The 21,404-nt window shown below is 44.4% G+C and overlaps 1 protein-coding gene across 1 annotated transcript in view; it reads right to left on the reverse strand.

Moving 5' to 3' along the window:
* The window catches only part of ARIH1 (ariadne RBR E3 ubiquitin protein ligase 1), a 52,524-nt gene that overhangs the window by 18,409 nt on the left and 12,711 nt on the right, over window positions 1-21,404 (reverse strand). The window contains exons 2-3 of the mRNA XM_065077128.1: window positions 11,637-11,704; window positions 4,226-4,370 (exon numbers count right to left, since the gene is read on the reverse strand). Coding sequence (XP_064933200.1) covers window positions 4,226-4,370; window positions 11,637-11,704 — 213 coding nt within the window. The remainder of the gene's footprint in view (window positions 1-4,225; window positions 4,371-11,636; window positions 11,705-21,404) is intronic.

Consider the following 21,404-nt stretch of genomic DNA (forward strand, 5'->3'; position numbering starts at 1 on the left):
CATCTCTCATCCCCCACACCGAACTCCAGACGCTACTATTTATTTTCACATTGCCAAGGCAGCTTTAGTCACGCCTTCAAAGCCAGGCTTTAATCCCCAAGCCAGCAGCAAGGAAAGGTGTGGCTGATCTTTCCATCCTGACCGCTCATGGACATTAATCCTTGTTTCAGGAGTACATAACACAGCTCTCCCCTATTCTACTCTTGCAAATGAGTAAAATAAACGCAACACCAAAGAGGTCACAGCTATAAGATGATACGGACTCTTCCTTCCTCCTGTTTTTTCACTTGGGTGCTGCCCAGAAGTCCCAGAATAAGCACAGGCATTAATTTAGCTCCTTCTTGAATAGGAAACAGTCTGCATTACTGGGTGAGCACCAAACACCAGAAATAGAAAGAATTGTGTGCGCTTATGCTTTGAACACATGTGCATAAAGTTTGCCAACTTACTCGGTAAAATTCCCCCAAAATCCAGATGCTCATCACTAAAGATCCTAATAGGCAGGTGTAAGTTACTCAATAAAATTCAATAATGATTAGACATCACGGGAAGCAACGAGGACAACTTGGTGTGCACATGTCAAGATACCATCTGGGACTGAACGGAGCGGAGAGGCAAACACTGAAATCAAATTTCTTTTCTCAGGTCATCTTAAAAGTTACTTTATACCCAGAGCCAGAGGCAAGGACAAACTACATTTAAAGCAGTTCACCCACACCACTATCCAGGTTACTACTGGATGGCTTCGCTCTTCAAACCGTCTTATTCTCAGCGTAAAACAAGAGCTCTACCCTCAGATACCATCAACTTGTATGGAACACCATAAACAAACAAAAAAACCTCATTATCCTCTGCAGAACAGGAGCAGGATGTTGTTAATTAAGGAGCGAGTCAAGTAAGATGGTTAAACCTGACCCGACCAGCACATCTGACTTAGTTCCACATAAAACCAGAGATACTCACCCAAACCTTTAATTTCTTTGGAACAAAACAAACACCACAACAACCTTCCAATTTTTGAAGCATAACTGAGCTGGCTAACACAGTATCTGATGCTCCTGTGGCCAAGCGACGTCCCCCGGAGATGCAGGGTTATGATAGAAAAGCCCTGACACCTGTAATTTTCAGGATGCCACCAGCACACAACCAGCAGGAAGATTTTTTTCCCCAGATCCATGGCTTCTCCACATGATGGGAAACAGGCACAGACAAAGGGATCATCCCTTCATGAACTGAAATAATCCTAAATATTCCTCCAGCAGGCACACATGGGGAAGCACTACAGACCACGAGGAAGAACATCATTTCAGCCTTGTTTCGGTTCTTCAGGCAAAGATTTACCAAACCCCCATACAAAACGCAGCCACCCCTCTTCCTCCCAGCCTGCAAAGCGTTCTCTTTCAACTCTTTTCTTTACTTTGAGGGAGTTCCCAATTATTTTTGGCTGAGCTGACGGCAGATGTCAAGGGAACAAGGAAAAAGGCCAACATAAAATCACCGGGTGTCAAGAGGAGGTTATTGCAGGGGACGGCTCTGCTTTCACCCCCAAAAATCCAAACCCCTCTCAATTCTGGTCTTCACCAACAAGGGTTTCACCTCAAATAATGACTGGGACCTGACACAGAGCGACTGAAATAGCTCCATTAAGTTTTCAAACTATCGGGGCATCTGGAGAAAAATCAAACGCATCGTTTTGAAGATGTTTCCCAAAAACCTCAAATGACACTTCTCTGGAGACGACCAAGGAGCCATAAAGACTCCATGTTTACCTTATATGTGCTTTTTAAAGTCAAACACAACCTGCGGTGACCACAGGAGATGATGAATATTCAAGACTTACAGTCCTATAATAGCTGTGTATTGTAAAATTTCTTAATAGGTGCTGAAATGGAATCTCATAACAAAACAAACCAAAACACACCCTTTTCTAGGGGAAGAATTAAAAAAGCTGACCATTGCAAGAAAATTTAGAATGCAAGATTTTACATCAGGTATTTAACACAACTCAGCCTAGAATATATAACTCACATTGACCAAAACAGCTTCAAAACAGGTTTCAAAACAGATGGCTTACGGTCACCTTAGACGCTGCAGCCTTTTAAAGAAATAATTACTATTAATTTCCTATATGCTCCAGCTTTTGCATATGGCAAAGAAACAGCACCGTTCCCCTTTGTCTCTCGACTTAATCAACACTAATAATTTAGGGAGGCCTCTGCTCACTTGCAACACCCCACTGCTCCAGCCAGTGTATAACTGAATAACTGGGCCACTGGTGGTTTTAACGTGCTATTCAACCTACAAAAGCCAGGTGTGTTAGTGTGCTAATAAAATCAAAATTAGCGTGCTAAAATCAAAATTACTTCCTTACTCCCCAATGTGGGAAGTCTGCAGCGATTCAATAGTAGGAGTTTAGCACAGGGTAGACAAATTTCTCGGTTTTTTCTTTTTAAAAACATCTCTTCACAGGAGCCGAGCAACGATTCTCCTTTGCAGCTGTTCTCTAAAAGGGAAGCTGGTGCACACAGGCTTAAAAGGAGATGCACGAAGTCTTGTGGTTACTGGCTCCAAAGAAATAGCGATTGTAATGCTGGGAATCTCAGCTGCCTGGAACTGGGCTTTGCAACCAGGCTGTTTCCACAGCAAGGCCAAGCCTCCCAGTACGTTATTCATCATATCTTGCCATTCTTGCTGAAAATCAAGCTCATAAAACACACACAGAGCAAGAGTGGGAGGTCTCTACCCTAACTTCTGATTAAACAAGTATTGCACGAACATAGTAAAGTACCAAGGATACCCACACTGGTTGTGCTCTCTGCACAGCACAACTTGATTTTACTCCTAGTCCTACTTGATTTTGTTCCAGGCTTTGTAGTTTGGCTATTTTGCATCATTCTTTACTACTTTTACAAGCTGTTTCCTATCCTGTCTTTCTATTAAAGTAAATACCTTTGTCCATCATGTTTTCCACGTAGTTTTTTCTTTTACGTACCATTTATTTGCACATTTCAATTGGTACCTGTCCTTTGTAAAGTTCACTTGATATACTACTTGCTCTTTTCTGAAGAACTTTACTACACTTGACAGACCCCAGCATCCTCAGAGGTTTTTGCAGAAGGCAGAACAATTTCATTTGAAATCCAACTCCATTTCAGGTAAACTAATGTTCTTTGTGGTTTCAAATAACCTGTTTGTCAAACCACACAGTAAGAATTAAAGAGAATGCTAAAGCACTATGGAATTCTATGGTCCCCCACCGTGTTACTCGATCAGCTGCAGCAGACAAGGTTTATTGTCTTGAGAAACACTCCTGAACACCTTTTTTATAGTGCATATACTACAGATTAGAATCCCAGAATGTGAGGGGCTGGAAGGGCCCTGGAAAGCTCATCCAGTGCAATCCCCCCATGGAGCAGGAACACCCAGATGAGGTTACACAGGAAGGTGTCCAGGCGGGTTGGAATGTCTGCACAGAAGGAGACTCCACAACCTCCCTGGGCAGCCTGGGCCAGGCTCTGCCACCCTCACCCCAAACAAGTTTCTTCTCAGATTTCAGTGGAACCTCCTGTGTTCCAGTTTGCACCCATTGCCCCTTGTCCTGTCACTGGTTGTCACCAGAAGAGCCTGGCTCCATCCTCCTGACACTCCCCCTTTCCATATTGATCCCCATGAATGAGTCCCCCCTCAGTCTCCTCTTGTCCAGCTCCAGAGCCCCAGCTCCCTCAGCCTTTCCTCACACGGGAGATGCTCCACTCCCTTCAGCATCTTGGTGGCTGCGCTGGACTCTCTCCAGCAGTTCCCTGTCCTGCTGGAACTGAGGGGCCACAGCTGGACACAATATTCCAGGTGTGGTCTCCCCAGGGCAGAGCAGAGGGGCAGGAGAACCTCTCTGACCTACTGACCACCCCCTTCTAACCCACCCCAGGTACCATTGGCCTTCCTGGCCACAAGGGCCCAGTGCTGGCTCATGGTCACCCTGCTGTCCCCAGGACCCCCAGGTCCCTTTCCCCTACACTGCTCTCTAATAGGTCATTCCCCAACTTACACTGGAACCTGGTTGGAAAAGACCTTAAAGATCATAAAGTCCAACCACTAACCCAACACTGCCAAGTCAACAAGAAAAAGAAGATTCAATGAGAAGTTTGGAGAAATCCTTACAAGACTCGTGCCCAAAACATGAAGTTTCCAACAGCAAAGTTGTGGGAGTTTCTGGTCAGACACTCACCGAGTTGGGGTAGTTCAGGTAGCATATCTGACAAGGCATGTCCTGGGCTGACGACCTGGTGTTCATCTGGCGCGTTCGCGACTTCTTGCTGGGATTGATGACGTGACACTCCGCAAAGAGCTTCTCCAAGTTGCCGTCAAAGTACCTGCGTAACACACGTCCGAATGAAAATTAAACTGCTTTCCCTGTAAGTCATTTTTCAAGTCGCGAGTTAAATGTACAAAGTTGGTTTTAATACATCGAAGAGCTCCTACATCTGCTACTTTTAACAAGCTCTTCACTAATATGACACAACATGGCCCTGACCGCAGGGGTGGATATTGGACAACTACATTTCAGAGATTTGGGGTTGAACTGCACGCTCCTGAAAATTCAAGTACTTTCAATTTTTTTGTTATATTTCAAGTAATTCCTGATTCTACATAGTGATTTCTTTGCTTTAAATCTCCGGGACAGGAGACTAGTGCAAGAACAACTTACTTGGCAGCCCAGGCACCAGGACACCTTCCTAAAGCCCAAGTTTGATGTATCTTTTCAACTCAGGAATTCCATTTTCCCTAACGTTCTAACCACTAAAACATTAAAGAGGAGGCAGCGATCAGTCGTGGTTTGTGATCCAACAGGTCCCTGCCCTTCACGTTTTCCTCTGTAGACTCAGTTTACATTAAGCGTGCCCCAAATTCTGGCGCTTCCCTCTCTGATTTAAGGAGAAATGCATGACCTTTGGTTCAGCTGATGGAGCACTCAGACGTGGTCACCGACCTCCAATTAAGGACTAAGTTTCATACACTTCTGGCACCTCCAGAGTGTGGCAACAACTGCTGTGGACCAGGACTTATCTCCATTAGACCAGTCTTAAATTTTGCACTGAACACCTTGCCCAAGCCTGCATGGTCCACCCCTTGGACCAAAATCCTACTCATTTAAGTATCTTTTGCCTCCAGTCAACCTGAGATACTCTGACAACCTAAGAAAATACAACTCCAGGTTTGCAATGCTTCCAAAGATCAGATATCTCATGGAAGGGAGGATGCAAAGTTGGTTGGAGGGAGATGAAAGATCGCTTTTTATTTCCTATTCCCCTAGGGAAAATATACCTGTTTTGTTCACAGTCTTATAGAAAGCTCTTCAACCTGGTGAGGAGGACTGGATTGGAAAGAACCGCAATCAGTGAGTTCAGCCCCTTCCCAAAGACTCCATATATCCTCACCCAGTCTGCAGCAGCTGCTAAGAACTAATCAAATCTGCTAATTAAGCAGCTAACCTTGCCTGAATGTACATCTCCCATTCAACACCACTAAACCAGTCGTTCCCCAGCAGCAAGTTAAATGCAAATAACATGGCACCTACCTAGGAAAAAAACCCACTATTGACCACAGCACAGTCACATTGAAGACCAGCACATTTACTGGCAGACAACCGTCCTTGGAGCTAAGCACACAGGCAAGGCTTAAATTCAAGAGTCTTGACGAGGCACATACTGAAACTCACCACAAAACCCATCACAAATCCACTACCTACCGGCAAGACTTGACTTACAGTTTAAAAGGGTCAAGTTCACGTTTCTTGACACAGTTCGTAGACTTTACATCTTAATTTTCAAGACACTGAGGGACAGCAGCAAAGCCTCGTGTGTGCTACAGTGCCAGAATTCACCACTGCCTTCAAAATTCGGTGTTAGCTGAGGGATTTAGCTTCATCACGTTGTTTTGTTTGCCTTCGGGATTACTTCTATCTAAAAATTTCAGCAAGGCAATCCAGTGCAGTCCCATTATAGGCAGCATTTGTTTATTAAAGAGACTCATAGATAAATATTAACTCCACAAAAGGTTTCCAGCCTTCAGATTGTTCTGACATGATCAGTGTAGCCCATCCTCTGTTTGAGAGGAGCAAACAGCTGGGTGTGATGTTTGCAAAGAAAACACTTTTGAAGACAAATGCTGTGATGCAACTTTAATACTGGCATTTGTAGTCAGCTAAACGCTTATGGAAATATCAGAAATATTTGTAATAGTGGGCTGGTTTTTAAGGGTTCATATCCACATCAGGAACTTGACTTCACCGCTTGCACTAGGTAGTTCTGTTTCTACACATATCTGTAAAACCTACTGCCCTACACCAAGAAAATATGGACAAAATTTCACCTGGAATTACCTATTCCCTCTAAACACCAATTCAAACATTTCCAAAGCACTAAAAAGCCACAAAGCATGAAGGCTCCTGAATTTTGGTGCAAGAACCTCAGCCCATATTAAATATTAATAGTTTTCATCTCAGAAGTGCCCTGTCTCACCTACACGTCCACAGGAAAAGCAAACCAGGCAGCAGAGACTCAACCAGGGTCGTGCAGAGGAGGGACAAAACACAAACCTAAGCAAAAATGCCAAGTTTTGCCTTTTAAACTCTGTTACACTCTTAATTCTTGCAGTATTCACTCTGCTCTTTGGGATTGCCACGTGTAAACTTCACCGGTGTTGAAGAGAAACAAGGTACCAGGTATTTCCTCCTCCACAAGCTGTTTTCTTCTAACGCAGCGTCAGGATGCGCCGAGCAAGACATCCCCACAACTACTTGCACATTTGCAACTCGGACTTAAAATCACGCTGTTACTGAGTGGTAAGGAAATATGAACTCTAGCAAATGCTGAGGAAAACCTGGATCTCCCTGAAAATACACAACCGCACCGGACACTCCAGAGTACAGTCCAACGGCTCCCCCACTCCTTGCGCAAACACACCGAGGGCCCAGGCAAGAGAGCGTTCCAGCTGCTTCCATGGTTAGGAACGACTCTCAATTCCCATTAGCACGCCTTTTCTCCATCTCCCTTGGCCCTTCTTGTGTTCTTCTGTCCAAGCATTTGCAGGCAATATCTCTAGAATTTCCCAACACAGAGAAGCTTCTCTCATGACATTCTTCCACTTCCTTGTCCCAAAAACCTTCTCAACCACTGGTTTCCATTTCCATTCATCCTTTCTGACTCCCAAGGGGCCAAACCAGATGCAGTGTCACACAACCTCCATTTCTCCTGCAGATGCAGATGACATCTGCCTTTCTCCAGAGCTCCTCTTCCACCTCTCGTGATGCTTTGTACCACTTGCATGGCGAGGATCCTCCCGGGTGCCTTTTTTGTCCCCTGTATCACATCTGGATCCTCCTCTGAACCAAATGCCTCCGAGCAGATTTGTGCTAACACATCCATTAACACTAACAAGCACCCATCCCCAAATTAATTGATAAGGGACTTACTAACAGGCTCCATCCATTCTGCTACTTTCCTTTTGAGCAAAGTAACTCCACACACACCACGCTAACAGCTAAACTCAATGTATGTTAGGTATTTTACATCATACAGTCGCATGACACGTCTACTGTGAAACACGGGAGAAAAAAGACCCTTTAACTCCCTTCACAACACCAGGGTATTTGATTTTCCCGCAACTTCTTGCTATTAAAGGATTGCTTCCAGGTTGCTTGGTCCTTATTTTTCTCTTAGGGAGGAGCATAGCACCTTTATCAGCCTTTTAAATCCTTTATCCTCCCTTTGCGAGGCAGATATTCAGCAATTCCAGCACTTCCAATACTCAAGAAGGGTTATGGTCTATTCAACAGCACACTCTTTGCCCAATATACCCGACTTCAACAACTGGCTCTATTAGTTGTTCAAAATCCACTCTTGTCATCACAAAGTTGTTTTCTCTGCTACTTTAAAATGAACAGACAGGCCAGTAAGTTATTTTCAAGCTATTTCTTTGGTCCATAATAGTATCAGGTCTTTTTGGCAGAGGGATGAAGCTGTCAGGTCTTTATTTCCACCAAATTCCCTCCTGCTGTCACTGACTGCCTAATCACAATCTCCCAGACATAATCAAATCCTATCCAAGGGAGTATCAAAGATAAAAGGCCTTTACACTGAAAAAAGTGCTTCCAGTACACACTTTGACACGTTTCATTTAGTGGAAGGGCATTTGTGAATGTCAGAGAATCACTGCACTCACAGTAAAAGATATCTTCATACCAAAAAGCAATTTTTCACACGTTCAGCCTTTGCTGAATAACGTTAAGCACTCATTTGCTCAAAGGAAAGAGGAGCCAGACCCTGGGGCCGTCCTGGCGTCTGTCCCCTGCTCCGAGGACGTGTGGCCACCAAGATAAGCACCTCGGAGGGACCGCAGCACCTCCGGGGATTCAATCAGGCCTTTGCTTACATGCCGAGTTACTTTTCTTTATAAACAACATTTAAAAAATCACGAGGGGAAGGCACAGAAAGCTGCGTTTTAGCCTCTTCTTCACGAGCAGGTTCATCCCCAAAGTTCCCCTCAGAAGGCATGAATACGATCAGCCGCGGTAAAACTGGAAGGTAATAGAGATAAAGTTGGAAGCCAAAGCACCTCCTTCACTTATTCCTAAGGTTACCTGGTCGATCTGCAGCTACCAGTCTCCTGTCTCCATTAACCGGGCTCGTGAGACAAAGAAAACATATTTAACATCTTTATTCTCCAAAACACACAACAGAAGCTCAATTCAAGCCCTTCCTCCAGTACTCAGCTCCATCCCACATAATCCAGCCCAAAACAATTTGGCTTTCGGACACAGTCAAATAATTAGTGCTTCACCAGCGGAAAGGGCAGTTTTTAAATGGTGGCAATTACTTCATTGTAAGTGGAATAAATACCTGTAACATATCTTACCCTCTTAATAACACCACGCAATTACTCTATGACAAAGCTGACACAGACAATAACCACCTGCTTATTAAAAATATACCTAACAATTAAAAAAAAAAAAAAAAGCAATGAAGAGGTTTTCACGTTTTAAAACGTGGTATTTTTTGTTTCAGGAGCTCAGACCTCAAACTCGCCACTTTGATAAAAGAAGCCACTTGGTTTATCTGCTTTACCGCAGGCAAAGTTTGATAATGGTGCCTGTTGGGTCATGCTGACTCACGATGAAATAAGGTAAAAAAGACACTGGCTAAGAACTGTAAATATGCATCATTAAGCAACTGAGTTCAAGCTCTGACTTGGTGTGAAATCAGGCACCAAAAATTGCACCCAAACATTACATCTCAGCAAGTATTAAACCCACCCAGACCACAGGCAACGACAGGAATTTCCTGGGAAGCCTTCCTAATGATTATTTGCAGGAAAACAGGCCAAATTTATACCAGTCTAAATTAAGAGTCCCCTAGGAAAAACAGATATCTAAGTCTCCGGCAGCATTGCAGATCATGGATTCATTTGGTGTGAAGAAACACGGTGTGTAAGCGCTTTTGGTCGGCACCTGCGAGAAGTGCAGCAGCAGCAGTTACCTGATGATGCTCCAGACACGGGTTCAAGCTCTGCCCAAGTTTAGACCCTGCCTAAGTTTAGCCCCTGCTCAGGTTTAACCGTAACAGCAAAAGGTGCACACCAACAGTAGTTCAGCTCTTAGCTACCTGGAGATTTCAGACACCAGAGGTTTTTTGGGCTGGATGCTGAAGACACAGCAGATTGATGGTGTTACTCTTAAGAGGAAAAAAAATCCCCAAACTTATATTTTACTTAAGAAAAATAAAGCATTGTTCACATTAACTTCTTTGCCTGATTAGAGCAAGCCTCTCCACCTCCCGGTGGATGCTTCCCAGTGTTTTTCAGCCCATTTACACTAACACAACGCTGCACTAAGATTTGCTGGACACACACAAAGCCAGGCAAGTCTCAAAAGTCATCTCTGGATTCTGGAAGAATGGCCAAGTCTAAATTCAGGCTTAATCACCCTGTCACGTTCATCTAAACGAGCAGCACCTCTGTTTTAGCGAAAAGATGCGATGCACAGCCAGCTCACAGCATCATTTCCAGTTCCATCACCATTTCCAACTGATTATGTTGCATCCTGGCTGCTGAACTGACCACCTGCTTCCCACAGCAATCACAACATCTTCTCATCACAAGCCAGTTCTCAGTCTCTTCCCCATCCTGCTGCTTTAACGCTGAAAAGTTTTGGTGTTTTTGGTGCTGATTGATGTCCTGTTGTTACTAGAAAAAGTGTGACTGGTGTGCAATAGGTCTGCATAAGCAAGGGTCACCTATTATATTACTCACAGGGGTAATCCTATAGAATTAAGATAAGTATTTTAATGAATACGTACAAAGAGAAAATATTTACCTGTGGACCTTGTAAATATTTACATGTACTTTAAGAGTTCGGGTTGGAAAGTGTAAAAGCCTTAACAATAATACCTCACATAGAAGTGGCTGACAACCTCCTTTGAAAAAACCCGCAGTCCCAATTTTATTTGTAATCGCTGGCAAGTTTGCAGTGAGGAAAGAAAAACCTACTGAATAAAGGGACGGCGTTTCAGTGCACTTCTTGTCGAGGAATCTCACAGTGAGACAGAGGCAGCCAAGGAAAGCGAACTGTATTGTAGCCTGACCAAAAGACCCCACACAAGAAACTCAAGGATGTGAACGGACACACATTATAGAGAAGGAACTGAATCAGAATGTTTAACAGTTGTAGGCAGAGTTAAATAGCCTCAAAGGGACTATACTTGTAACACAAAGCTTAGTGTTGGAAGTACAAAAAGAAGAGGTCAATCTCAGGAAAACAAAGAGTAGAAAGCTTTAAAAAATACTTCATAAAAAAATATCTAGGCCAAACAAAACCTAAGAGATACATGAGCACTAACGGAAAATGTTACACTTGTTAAGACCAGCAAAGACCGTAACAACCAGCGGTCCCTGTACTGCCTCTCCTGCTCCTTCTGGTCCACACGAACTCTCAGCCTGGTTTCTACAAGTAAGCTGAGTTCTTCAGCCCCATCACACTCTTCAACTGCAACGCTGGCATTGGAAAAACTGAAAAATCCACTGGCCTCCACCATATCAAAACAAAGATCTGGGAATTAATGATGAGAAATAACCATTAAATGCTCCGCTTTGAGGAGGAGGCAAAATTCAAGGCACTAAACACACACTAAAGAAAACCTTGAGCTGCAAATATGAAGATAAGGCAGATGCACTTTACCAGTACCCTCGATCAGTCAAGACCCATTTAGTCTTGGCAAGACTCACAAATAAACATGTCAGGAATACAAGCGCTAGCAAGACAGGCAAGAGCAACTAAACCCAAAACAGTCCCAAGATAACAAGAGGCCTGTTCCTGCTTGCTTTTTTTTCCAGAGAAAACACTGTGCCAGCTTATATTCCAACTGGAAAGAAACCCCTCCTTACTTCCAAAACTCCCTCTTAAGCCTAACGGGCTTTATTAATATTAAATAAAACAGGAGTCACTGTGGTAAAGGCTGCGAAAGGGGGAACGCTTAGAGCTCGCACAACAGATATTCCTGCCACATACTGCGCATTCATCCATTCTCACATTGAGCTGGCACTAAGCATTTCTTGCAGGTCTGAAGGGAAACGTGGCTGCTCACCTTTCCATCAGCTTCTCTTTGTCCCAGTTGAAATGGCTAAGCAGTATTCGAGTGATAGTCGCTGGATTCTAGAAAAAGAAAAAGAAAAAGAATAAATCATTGTGTAATTGCTGAACCAATCTGGTATTGCGGTACGAGAACGCCAAGCAGAGCCGTCAATAAGGAAACGGGGAAACCAATGTGCCAGCTAATTTGTGCAGACGACACGTTAACTAACATACATTGGAATATAGTTCGACTTGACAGATTTAAAACAATTTTTAGAAGCCTCTATGAAGCTAAATACCTATATAAAACGAGAAGGTTTAAGGAACAAGTCAGTTACTGCCACCACAACAGATGTTTAAGTGCCAATATCTCCACGTCCAGAGTGCTCACGCAACGTAAACCCACGATGTTTGTAAGACGCAGGAAGGGCTATAAGTGCCATCCATCCTACCCATTTTTGCCACAACCTCCAAAATATTTGCAGAACAAGAATATTCTTTGTTTGCCCCAGCTGAAAACTCCCCCATAAAGTAATCAGCTGTCGGTAGAAGACGATCGCATCCTTTGAAGGCCCCAGATGCTCCTGAAATGCACCCAGATCCAGAGGACACTCTGCAATTATGCAGCTAAGGAAAGAAATACAGCCTAGAAAGGTCAGAAATAGGACTGGAAATAAAAGCTGACGTTCGCTTGTACATCAGTTTTTCTTCCAACTAAACCAAGGGTTTGGTTATATGAGAAACGTAACAAACCATATGGCTTCTCTCACAGCCCAGAACCACTGTTTAGCTCACAAAATCCCAACTCTAGGCTCAGTTTGAGGCCCGTTCACACGCAACGGCAACTGCCAGAGTCCCATAGTGGCTGTGTGTACTTTGCCATTTGACACCAAAATGGAAGTTTCCCTCAGGGCAGGTTTTCAATGGACAATCTGAAGCTGTTGAAAAGTAGGACATCAACTAGCAATGTGATTTTCTGAGCCCGCAGGCTAGAGCTACAACTTGAAGCTGCCAAAAGCCAACGCTGTCACCCAAAAATAACGATCCCGGCCCACCCTTCCCCTCCACTGCACACGGGCACGTCCAGCAGGTACAGCAGCTTCACGCTGCACATTTCTGACCCAAAAGGGGACTTGTCTTCTTCTCTTCTTTTCCTTTAAGTTGTTTTTTCAGTGAATCAGTTCCCCAATCTGTTTAATTGCTGGACCACACAACCAGATGCACCAGCACAAGTAGGGGAAAGCGGGACAGCATCTTTCAGCAGCGACGCCAACAACATTTTCACCGAAATAAAGCCCTGGGCTCAAAAAAGACCTAATCTTGGGGTTGATACTATAAAAACTGACACTCCTCTTCCTCTACAGGGTATTCTTACTCTTCTTATTAATGCCAGCAGAGCTTGTTTATGGCCAAATTAATAAATTTTTCCAGCTTAAAAAAGCCAACGAGAACAACAGCAGGTTTAGAAAGGTTAGACCCCATCCCTGATGCAGACAAGGTGGAGCCCCGTGAGCAGCTGGGACAGCAAATCTGTGAGAGAACAAAGGGCAGAAAAACCAGAAACCGGCGTTGCCAAACACCCTGTGTTGTGAAAACACGGCTCTGGTCCATCTTTGAGCAAGTGTCCCGGGCGATGCGGATCCCAGCTCGTACCTGTAATAGCGCAGCGAGGTGCTGGGCTGACACCCCACGTCAGGAGACGTCAGCCCTGCCACCAAGAAACTACACAGCAGTTTATTCCAGGTTCTCCTTCACCAAAAGGCCACTCCAGCAGCAGAAGGAGGATGGCAGCCTGTTTCAAGGCTTTATTTTTCGTATCTCTGTGTTACTCTTTATTTGGTCTCCACAACATCATCTTCTGTGACATTATCTGTATTAAGTAGCAGTACCCAAAGGAGCTCTTAACAGCTCACTTAAACGCACACGCTTCCTACAGCAAATTAACTAGAGATGAAAATATTCTTTAGCAAACAAACTGATCTTATCTCTAGATTATCTTGGTTATGAGACACGCTCCTATAGTCAGTACAACTTGTAAATAAAATTTCCATGGTCTAGAACAAGCCTTGCCTCAAAATGGGCAATCTGCTAAACACAGCAGGCAGAAAGCACATACAGGTTCGTCCTTTAGGTAATACCTAAAGCACTCTCACATCTATAAAGCACATTATATGAGCCCCTGAGCCCGGCCATGCTCTGGAGTCTCAAATGAGTTGCAGGCAGCCAAGTGTGCGGCTCTTCCCCAACACAAGGATCCTTCCCTCCGCCCAGGGATCTGCCAGGTCTACAAAGAAACAGCATCTTTCTCTTAATTTCTCAAGCAACAGCATTAAGAGAGCTTTAAATCAGCGTGAAGTCTCACCCTACCTTCTGTTAGAGCAGCCCACTTGGCCACTGTATTAAGACTTCTGGGAATATTGATTAATCACTTTATAGGCTAAAAGGTGACTGAGGTGGTGCTCTCCGTCCGACTTATCCTTTTAAAGTGACAGGCGGGTTTCCTCCCGCACCAAACAATAAGTTTTGCCAAATTAATAAGGAACTAAAGTGGTTTGCAGTGATTACCAAGCGCCACAAGGCAAACCCAGCAAACGCCGCTCGCCAAAGGACACGGAACCATGAAGAATAAGAGGGTCTTGTTTCGTTTGTGGCTTCTCCATTTTCCCAAAGCGGTGTTACAGCTTTCCAAAACAACTCGCCCCAAATCACACCCAGCATCACAAATAAAAGCTCTTTTCCCACTACAACAGCAGCATGCGGAACAGCACGGTATTTGGGATTATCCAGAGACCAGCACTATTGGTTCGGTGTATTTTAACAAAGCTATGGGGGAACAGGGGTACCTCTTAGCGGCTTGTTGGGCTTCGGCTTCTTCCAGCTACAGCAGTGTTTATCCAACATATTCATTTAAAGAATAAGAAAGGAAACATGAGCAGCATAACAAGCTCCTACCAGAAACACCAACAGCTGGGCTGCCTTTCTCTGCTCACCACCTCCAAGCTCTAGTATTTAAAACTTAAACAGTTGCTTCAGCGATACAGATGGATTAATAGAACCTTGCTCCTACGTGGTGCGGATGGCAACACAACCCGAGCCCACGTTACACAGGGAGGACTGAAGAGAGGAGGGAGGCAGCGCTAAGGGGCTTGGTTTGCATCATATAAACCACAGTTACAGGTGTAAAACCTCCGGCATTAAGGACTGTTGTAACTGAAGGCGAGGCGCAGCACGGCTGCGCTGGGTCACGGCTGCTCCGCATTAATCGCTCACGTGCACACACCTCGCAGTTATTTGGGAGCGGCTCTGGAGCAGTAAATCACAGCATCGATCACAAGGAGAGGTTAACTGCTGCAGAGCAGCCGGCTCCTACCTCCGACACATGGGGTTAAAACAACAGCAAAATAATTTGATGTTTCAACCCCTTTTTTTGACCCTAGTTCTGCTACAGCCCTGCCACAGCAATCACTTCGGACACTCACGCTGCGAAAATTAACGCCACCGGATTACACAGCACTGGTGCGTTATAGTTTTTGTTGTGAAACTGGGCAGGCTTCTTATTTGGCACACAGGACGATTGTCTCCGACTCTTACGGCACCAAGATTAGTTATGAACCGGCTACACCGCCGCTCAGACGGGATTACTCCTTAAGCTCGAAGCTGCAGCGGGGAGAAACGTGCTTTTACAAAGGGTATTTTGTTTACAAAGACAAATCTTAATGAGCAAGGCAGCCAGAAACAGCGCGCGAGGGAAAAGTGAACCTGTGTGAACGCTCGGTTTTCCTCCAGATGTGTTTGATGAAAGCTGAACCGGCACATCTCACTTACAACAGCCACCTATTAAATGCTCCACATTGAAGCTGAGGAAGATCGCCCGGAGCCTGTTGATATCCAGATGGGAACGAGCAGCCATTTTGTCGAAATTCTGCTCGTGCTTTCAAAGAGCCGCTGTCACAACTATCTCGCTAACAAAGCGCTCATAACAAAGCTCTGCCAGGGAGAAACGCACTCCTTCAGCAGTGGTTTATTTCGTTTTTAGGTTAACAAAAGTCCCAAACGTGCTTCAAACAGATCCCGCTTTACCATTGCTTTTCACTGAGATACTTACGTTCACTATCGCTATCTACACACACCAGAGCAAGCTGGAGATACAGGGATGGGAAACCCCACAAAGGTCTGGGCTGCTCCAGAGAAGCATTATTAATTGAAATAAAACTCCTTAATTTAATAGATTTTAATTGAACTGGGAGCTTGGTCACTAATACTGGAGTTAAATGCTTGTTGCTGTCAAAATAAGATAGTATAAATTGGAAGGAGGAACCTAGATGCACCTAAAAGCATAAATGCATTATAAGTTAAAGTTGATTAGGATGTTAGCTTGAACCGGAATTTCCAAGCAGCGTAATCTGCTGAATGGCAGTTTGCAGCGCTGGATCCATTCACGCTTCCATCCAGCAAGGCGAGCCGTGCCATTAGTTCTTTCATTTATTATCGACAAAAGCGTATTTGAAGAGTTCAGCTCCTCATCGCAGGCTGGGAGGGAGCTCCTGCTTCTACTGGAGCAGCCACTGAAGATAAAGACCATTTCAGAACAACTTAAGCTCCGTTCTCCAGCAGAATCCTTTCCTACCTCCTCGAGACCCTGTATTGATAAATTCTTTTGGTTTCTTTCCATTTCAACATTGGTTTTATTTTCTAAACCTGGCAGCTTTAGGATGAAAACTTGAAATTTAAACTGCAGCAACTATTTCTCAATAGCGCTGGCTTTTTCAGGCTCGGTACAGCAGTACAGGTTTGATATTGTGTTCACACTTGTGAACCCAAGTAGATGCTCCAGAAACAACGGTTTTGCCCAAACCTCACGCATCTGTAAACGGTTCGAGCTTCTTTAACATCCACTGCTCTATTCCACGCGCAGGATCAAACAACCTCGCTACAGCTTGTCAATGCGCCGGGGAAAGAATTGTTAATAAAATAACCAAAACGTCACATTTTCTGTTAGTGGTTAGAGTAAGAGCAACCTCACCAGGAGAAGGCTTAAATGATTTCTTAATAAATCCAAAAAGACTTCTGGTTTGCCTAAGCTGTAGCTTTCATCCACGGTTTGGACACCAGCATCATCAGATGGGCTGCATGTTTTTCTCCACTGCCCTGCACCTCTAGACCGATAGAAAACAGGTAATACTTAATTGCTCCAAGTGCCATCGCCCAGCAGGAGCAGAAACCACCCCAAAAAGCCTTTAATTACTCCAAAACCCAATAGGTTCACACACTGACACTCTGAAGGACAACAGCTTCTCCACCCACAGCCCTGAAACAAGGGCAACCAACACCACACACCAGGCAGGCAACAACAAAGTGGAAATCGGCCCCAAATTTTGCAATAACTAGGGCAATTCTGCAATAACTAGGTCATCTACTCTGTCTGAACACCACTGCTCTTCACTTGCGTCTCTCAGCCCCATCCAGGTAACCTTAGACACAAACATAGCGAGGAGAAAGCATTTCAGATAAGCTTTAAGCCTGAGTCACGTTACAGTAAGACTGTCTGCAGGGTTTGCACTGTTTTGCAAGCGCACGTTGCTTGTGAAGATCCATTCTCAGCTATTTTTTCAGGTCACAATTACAGGAAATGTTACAAACACAAGAACTCATTTCTAGCAGCTTCATAAAATTCCCATGAATTGAATGTAGAAGCTGAGGTCCAGGTGATTTTGACCTCCAGGACTGAATCTTCTAAAGACGTTCTCTTCAAACTTGCTAGTTTTTAAATAACGCCAACTGAGCACTCTGAGAAACTGCTGGAAAACTTGGGTGTAATCTAATATTCCCTGGCTCGATTACAGCCAGAACACAAGAGGGTTGTTGTGAGATGAGGAGGGCAGCTAAACGGATCATCCATCCTCTCCTGGATGGATCCTTCTCGGGGTTTGGGACAGAACCCCACCGTAGGACATCCCTGCCATGAGCCATCTCATGGTTTATGGGACCGACACAACACACTCAGATGGATTTGAGATACTTCTTACCTTCCAAACACCTGTTATACATAATAACAACAAAACCAGTACTCTGTGCGCCTGCTGAAGATACGCTCTTTGCATCCTTCAGCCCCACTGAGCGACTCTTTTGAATTTCTCACCTCTGAATCACTCAAAATGTACCTTTTTCCTGCTACTGGCATCCACGTGAAGCCAGGGTACTGCCCTGTGACATTGCCGGTCACCACTGTCACCTGCCGTCCCCTGCCTGATGGATCCACCAGCTCACCGTAACTTCCCATTAACACATCCAGAGGCTTCGGCTGTGCCGCTGATCCTCTCCTCAGCTTCCTACATCATTCTTCACCTCATTAACTTCCCTTCACACATCATCTCTCTTAATTTGGAAAATTAAGTTTTACAGAATTACTGTTTTAGTACCGTGACATGATGGCACCAAATGGCAGCTTGATATTATGATCTCCGTTTGTAGTAACCTATCTGCACTCTACCAGTTGTTTCCAGCTCTGATGAACATACACTCTTTTAGCAGAAGAAGATAATAAAAAGCAACTTCGGAGAAAACTTTATTACTTCAGTTAATTGGTTCAAGAGACAGAAATGAAACAGTCGGCTGCTTTACATTTTCCTCCGAGCGTTTTGGCAAGTTTTCAGGTTAATGATTAGGAGCCATAAAGATCCATTGTCTAACAAAGCTTTCAAAAAATACTAAAGCAACAACTCCGGGATGAATTAGCACATTTGGAAATGCAAAAAACTAAATTTGCACTGTAATACTTCCAAAGGAAAGAAGATGGGATGGATTTGCTGTGCTGCTCAAGCGCCTCCCAGATGACAGTAGAAGCTCCACCACCACAAATTAAAAACTGCGTATGGGTTATTATTAGGGAAGGTATTTTCCAGTATTTCAGTATACGCTTCCATATCATGTGATCTACGTTAACCCTTATTTTATACATTTTTGTGTGAAGAATGTTTTGTCTGCTTTTGCCACCGCTCTGGTGTATAAAGTCAAATGTTTAAAGAGCAAAGACCCACAGGTACGGAGGCCCTGAGAATTAGAGCAAGTTGTGCCAACTACACCCCTTGACAAAATGTGGAGCTAGAGGTCTCCAAATGCCCACGCTTCCACAAACCATTTCGCACTTTTAATTATTTTAAATCAAGGAGCCCGCAAAGGTAGCGTCACCCCAAGTAATTCGCTCCTCCTGGTCTCTCCCACCACAAGAAATCCCAGCGTACAAGCAAAAGCTCAGCAAATCTGTGTAAGCGACACGAGCTGCAGCTCCTGAAGCTGCCGCTGAGCGAGTCCAGTTGATGCACCGAGAGCTAGAACATGCTTCCGAATGGTTTGATTCAACCCATCGCCTCCCACTTACAAATTTGCAAAGGCTTGCCTTCAAAGAGTAGGAGAAGGTGATGGCATCATTACATATAATTAGTCCAGTCTACTATTTCGGTAGGTCCCTAATATCTCCCACTGTGAAGGAAGAAAACAGCACACGGCACAGCAGCCAGCCTGGGGATGGGGTCATATTCAAAGTTATCACCCCAAAGAGTTTTGGCTACCCTGAATGTAAAGGAGCTTCAGGTTCATCCTGGTGGGGTCTGGGTCCCTGGGAACCACCGATCTTTGCTCACATGAAACCTTCAGGCAGTATCCAGCGCCTCGAAGCTTCGCCTCTGCTAGACTGAGAAACCGAGGAAACAAACACGTGGCTATTTAGAAAAAGCACGAACAGACCCATTTAACCATCACAAACAACGCGTAGCCACCTTTCCTTCGAAAACCTGAATTTTCAACCCATTATGCTTCATTTTGACCTGCACTGTTCATATACACATATCACAAACAGATCCACCCCCATCAAACTGCAGAACTGTTGTGTTGGCTTTTTGGAGGGTTTTTGTGGGTTGTTTTTTTGGGGTTTTATTTGACAGAAAAGCAGCATCATCTGATACTTCCAGTCCTGCACAAACCCACAGTCTCTAGAAGGTTAGAAAAGACACATGGGTACAGTTTCAATTCTTGTCTCAAACCAATAAGATAATTCACTTGAAGAAAAGCCACTACACTGGCTCAAGAGGAATGCAAAAGCACATTTTGCTACAGAAAGCAATAGTGATGCTGAATGAAGGCGGAGGAGTCCAGTGAGTGTGCAAGGTGCACCAAAATCCCTCAGCTTAGCCCAAAAGCACAGGCCAGTAAGAAATCTCTTCCACAAGATTTTAGAGACACCGAGGAAAACTCCAGAAACACAAACAGCTTAGCCACACACCAGCTCTATTTTTGCCTTATGAGATAAACTAACAGCTACTTGCATTATTATTTCACTTTGAAACAGAGCAGTAACTAAGCAGGGCAGTAAAATGTGCTCTTCAGAAGCTGCAAGTGAATGAGATGGATGAACCGACCCAGGTTGAGGGGATCACCGGTTTATTTTAGCCGGAGCGGGATCACCGTGGGGCCGGACAGCAGAGTCGGCACAACCTGGTCAATTCACTCCAGTAAATGAGTCTGTCTGTATTTCTATATTCAGCTGGGCTACCAAACAGAAGATTTTGATAGCAAACTGTGGGAATACTGCCAATCACTACAAAGATGTGTCTTCAAGGTAACAGAGATAAAAATAATTCTTTTTTTAAAGGAAGTCTTTCATTAGTCACTGTTGGAAAGACTAGAAGCGGCACATGTCGGGTCAGCTACCCATCAAGTTGATAAAAGGAAAACGACCCAAAACACGGCATCTGGGTTTCAGGGAGTGCTGTCTTCAGCCACCGGATAAACTGGGTATTTCTAGGAAAGTACGGGTGTGCCAAGGCAAGCTACAGAATCTGTCCTGTTTGCACGGAAAAGGAATAAAGCTCAAAGAGGGACTATACTATTGCTTCTTCCTTTAAATCATTTTATAGAAGTCTTAAGGTGTCTCAAAACAAAAAGCTTTCCCTTGCTTCTTTTTTCCTCACTCAGAGACATATTGGTACATCAATATCACTTGCTCACCAGGGTCAGCATTGTACATCAGCAGGTTCTGCTCCAGAGCCACATTCACCCACATGGCTCTGCCCATTTCACAGGTTCAATGTCTTGGTAGCAAACCAGGACCATTCCTCCCCATCAGGCAGCAAAACTTTCTGCTCGCTCCGGTTACCAGCGGCTCACACAATGTATAGAACAGGTCATTTCAACCCTGCTTGCCGGGCAGCAGTAGCCGGGACTTCTCTGTGGATCGCGCATACCCTACGGATAAAACAAGTGCACTTTTGCTGCCTTAAGCACGCTCAAAGGCCCCACGTGGCCCAACGGGCAGTCAGACTCAGGAGGATGCTATCAGCACATCGGTGTCGCACAGCCACACAGAACGGCTTGGAGAATTTGCTTTTTCTGATGGCGCTTTTCCAGAAAGAAGCTTACAGCACAATATACAACAGCACACTGCACGTCCTTTTCCATCACTTCATTCTTGAAGATGTTATCACGCTTCATCCACAAAAATCTGCTATAAGACAACACTATCTGACCAGAAAAGGTCTATTCCACTTAAAAATCACCTGCAAAGTCCTTTCTAGAAGAATATCCTATAGTATTTTGTGATATCAAAAGAGTATTTTTTTCCCTAGGATAACTTGAAGAAATAATGATTCCACAGCCAAGTGTGTAGAGGAAATCAGGCAGACTCTGAAAGGATGAGACTATTTTTCTGACACCCAACATCCCAGCAATACTGGGAAGTGTAAATTCCCATTAACTCATGTCCTTTTCCCACATCAGGTCTGTCTGT

The sequence above is a fragment of the Columba livia genome, chromosome 11 (assembly GCF_036013475.1).
Source record: "Columba livia isolate bColLiv1 breed racing homer chromosome 11, bColLiv1.pat.W.v2, whole genome shotgun sequence".
Classification (NCBI taxonomy): domain Eukaryota; kingdom Metazoa; phylum Chordata; class Aves; order Columbiformes; family Columbidae; genus Columba; species Columba livia.